At 41.8% G+C, this 3,483-nt stretch overlaps 1 protein-coding gene across 1 annotated transcript in view; it reads left to right on the forward strand.

The window, feature by feature from the left end:
* CSUI_010684 (flagella associated protein) overlaps window positions 1–3,209 on the forward strand; it is a gene marked incomplete at its 3' end in the record, with an annotated part of 3,633 nt that extends 424 nt beyond the window's left edge. The window contains exons 2-4 of the mRNA XM_068070786.1: window positions 445–587; window positions 1,678–2,049; window positions 3,048–3,209. Of these exons, the coding sequence (XP_067917238.1) occupies window positions 445–587; window positions 1,678–2,049; window positions 3,048–3,209 (677 nt within the window). The remainder of the gene's footprint in view (window positions 1–444; window positions 588–1,677; window positions 2,050–3,047) is intronic.
* Between the last annotated feature and the right edge of the window lie 274 nt (window positions 3,210–3,483).

Raw genomic sequence — 3,483 nt, forward strand, 5'->3', positions numbered from 1 at the left:
CTATATCTCGTCGGTCTCTTCGTGTATCTATTTCTTTAGCCGTGCTTGTGTCGGTTTTCTTGTCTACTTCCCAGCTGTATGTACACCTTGCCTGACCCGTGCCACACCTTAAGGTGTGTTTTGAAAGTCTTTCTCCAATACATCTCCGTGCGCATGCAGTCAGCTGATTGTCATAGAGTTCGTGTATAGACCACCCCTCCCCTTATACGCACACAAGTGTATAGCACCTACATAAACATACATGCACATTCATACATAGTGCATCTACATACCTACATACCGATACATATATACCTACGCCTATGCATGCACACATACATAGTGTATATATTTGGACTGTATGTATCTATATGATGTATCCTCACGCCTTGCATGCATATCATCCGTATGTATATATCTGTTTCTACTCTGTTTTCTTCTTTCTTTCTTTCTTCTCTTTGATAGATCAGATGAAGCGCTATACACAAGAGCAGCTCCAGGCAAACCAGGAGTTATCTAAAGAACTTCAACAGCTCAGCGCGAAGGTCGAGAGATTAAGAAAAGATTTCCTAGATGCAAAACAAAAGCTCTCCGATGTCCAAGAAGAGGTAGGAACAAAGAAAGAAAGAAAAAGAAAGAAAGAAAGAAAGCTTCTCTACCTCCGTTCTTGAAAAGGTTCTCAAGTCAGATTTGTGTATATCTGTACATATATCTATACCTATCTATATATGTGTATGAGTGTGTACAGCGATATATGGAGCAGATAGAGGACGTTTTAGAGCACACTTGTATTACAGCCTATACGTATCTCATCTCTTGATTAGCGTGTATGTGTACATCTATAAATGCTTATGTGTATATATTTGTATGTGCATATGAATAGACAGAAATGAAGAGGAGGAACATCCCGAGATAGATAGGTCTGATGAAGAAGAAGGTAGTTGTCTATCTCTCTTAAAAGTACTTGCGTTGTGTTTCTTTTTCTCAGACCGACTGATGTAGGAGATGTTGCCTGCCCTCTACTATACATCTTCTTCAGTGAACATTGAAAAGCTAGCATAACCTTCCCTACCTACAGCTTCCTCTCTGTCTTTCTCTTCTCCGAATATAAGGCGATGAGGCATGGAGGTCTCGTTTCTTGTTGCCCTTATCTTTCGTTACTCCTCTCTGCGTCTTCGGCTTCTTAATACGCCTGTAGTCATACCTACGTTTCTATGTGTGGCTCCATAGGAAGTGGATATTCACATGACTGTAGACGGAGTTATTTGGTAGGTCTATTAAGAGAGGTAGATCTGTGTGTTGGAGGCAAGATTGAAGTTCTGTGAGGATGACAACGATGGCGGTTTTACCTTACACATGCATGCATGCATAAAAATACATACCAAGACCCCTCCCCTTTGCTTAAGGTGGAGGTCATGAACTCCAACTAGAAGATCTTTTCTTTCCCTCTTCGACTTTTCCAATACACTGGCACGTTGTTTACGATAAATCACCTCTTTCCTTCTCTTAGGAGGTTCTCTGATATACATCGATTGATTGTTTCTCTCTTTCATCCCCTTTCTCGGGTGTATATACAGCTCAACCGAGCGCTCAAGGTGTTCTTTCCATCAAGCCATCTCTCCCAAGACAGCTGGCTCCGTCTTTTCCTCTCTTTTTCTATCTGTCCTTTCTTCCTCTTCTTCTTTGTTTCTCTTCCAGGGAGAAGACATCCGTTCTCACTTATCAGCTGTAGCTACAGCTACCGCGCGGACTAAAGCCGAGCTCGGGCATCTGAGCGAGGAGTTAGAGGAGAGAAAGCAGACCTTATCTTCCTTGATCTATCGGCGAGATCAGACCAAGAAGAAGATCGAATTTGAACTGAAGAATGCCACAAAGAAAGACGACCTCCTTAAAGAATCCGAAAGTTTCTGCCGGCAGATCGAGCAGCAGTGCGAGGCCCTGGAGAAGACGCTAAAGAAAGCAAGGGAAGATTACTTCGAAGTCTCGAGAAAGAAATCCGTCGAAACGCTTCAAACACAAGCCATTCTTGGAGAAATTGGAAGTTCACAGGCCGCTCTAAAGAATCTCACGGTAATGCCACAGAAAGGAAAAGACGAAAACACACGAGAAGGTGCCTCGGTTTGTATGGATCTAAAGAGAGAGATATTCTTTCAACATTTTCGTCGTCGGTCATTCAATATAGTTGAGGATAGATTTCAGATGGCTATCTGTATATGTATAGTCTATCTGGAAGATGGTATGTGGAGATGTCTGAGTAGGTATATGTATATCAGAGGGAGCATATTCTTTGTATGTATGTACGTAGAGGTGTGTAGATTCTGTCAAGACTTCTACGAAGCGGAGAGAGGAGAGAGAGAGAGAATTTTAGAAACCTTACGATGTGTGTGTCTCCTGACAACACTGAAGAAAGTCTTCTTTTCAGATGAATGCATGCGCGATCTCTCTCTTGAGTCTTGTCTTTTCCTCTTTTTCTTTCTCTACATCTCTTGGCATGTTCTCCCTTTCGTTACATCAGCCCCTCTATCTTTCGTCCATCTGTCTTTAACGTGTCTATCTCTATCTTCTATCTATCTGCCTATCTCCAGCCTATCTATCTGTCTTTGACCTATCGACCTTTCTTTCTTCAGTTTCGTCTTTAGTCCTTTTTCTATGCAGCTACCTTTAGTGTATCTGTCTAGCTATCTTAGTGTATCTGTCTGTTCACGTATCTCTCTATCTCTCTTTGATCCAGCTATGTCTTATAAGTCTCTCTCTCCCTTTGGTATGCATTGAATGCGTGACCATCTCCACGTTCCATATAACGTCTTCTTCTCGGTGTATATACACCCGAGAATTTTTTCTTCAAAGCCAGTGTACATCTGTTCTCGCTCTTAGCATCTCATCCATCCATCGTCATCTCTCCCCATATGTATGGAGAAAAGACTTTTTCCTTTCTTCTTCTTCTTACTCTCTTTTCTTTCTTTCTTTCTCTTTTCTTCTTTCCTTCTTTCTTTCATTCTGTCTCTTCTCCCTTTTTCTTTCCTTTATTGCCTGTCTCCCTCTCTTTCTTTCTTTGTGTCTTTCTCTAGATTCAACTTCAAAGATTGGATCAGAGTCGCCAGAGACAGCAGGAACTCTTGTATACCGTGGAGTTTCAGTCTCAACTCATGCAGCGGAAAGTCGCGAGAGTCTCGGGGTATTGCAATACGGCTGAAAAGAAAGAATTCGATCAAAAGATTGAGAAGCTAGAGAAAGTAAGAAGAAGATTCAAAAAGACATTCCTCCTGTTTCTCTTTCTCCTTTTCTCTCTGTTTCTTTTAGATGCGTGCGTGGTATTCTTCTTCTCTATCACTCCCGATTCAGAGTGGACGTGCCTAGTTGTCGGTGTGAATGCTTTTCCCCATGGGTGTACATACACCTGAAAAGCAGACATCCATCCAGGTGATTCAAAGAGATGCACCTGCCTCTACCGTGATTAGATAGATGGATAGAATAACGATAAATAGATAGAATAACGATAGATAG

The sequence above is a fragment of the Cystoisospora suis genome (assembly GCF_002600585.1).
Source record: "Cystoisospora suis strain Wien I chromosome Unknown contig_7977, whole genome shotgun sequence".
Classification (NCBI taxonomy): domain Eukaryota; phylum Apicomplexa; class Conoidasida; order Eucoccidiorida; family Sarcocystidae; genus Cystoisospora; species Cystoisospora suis.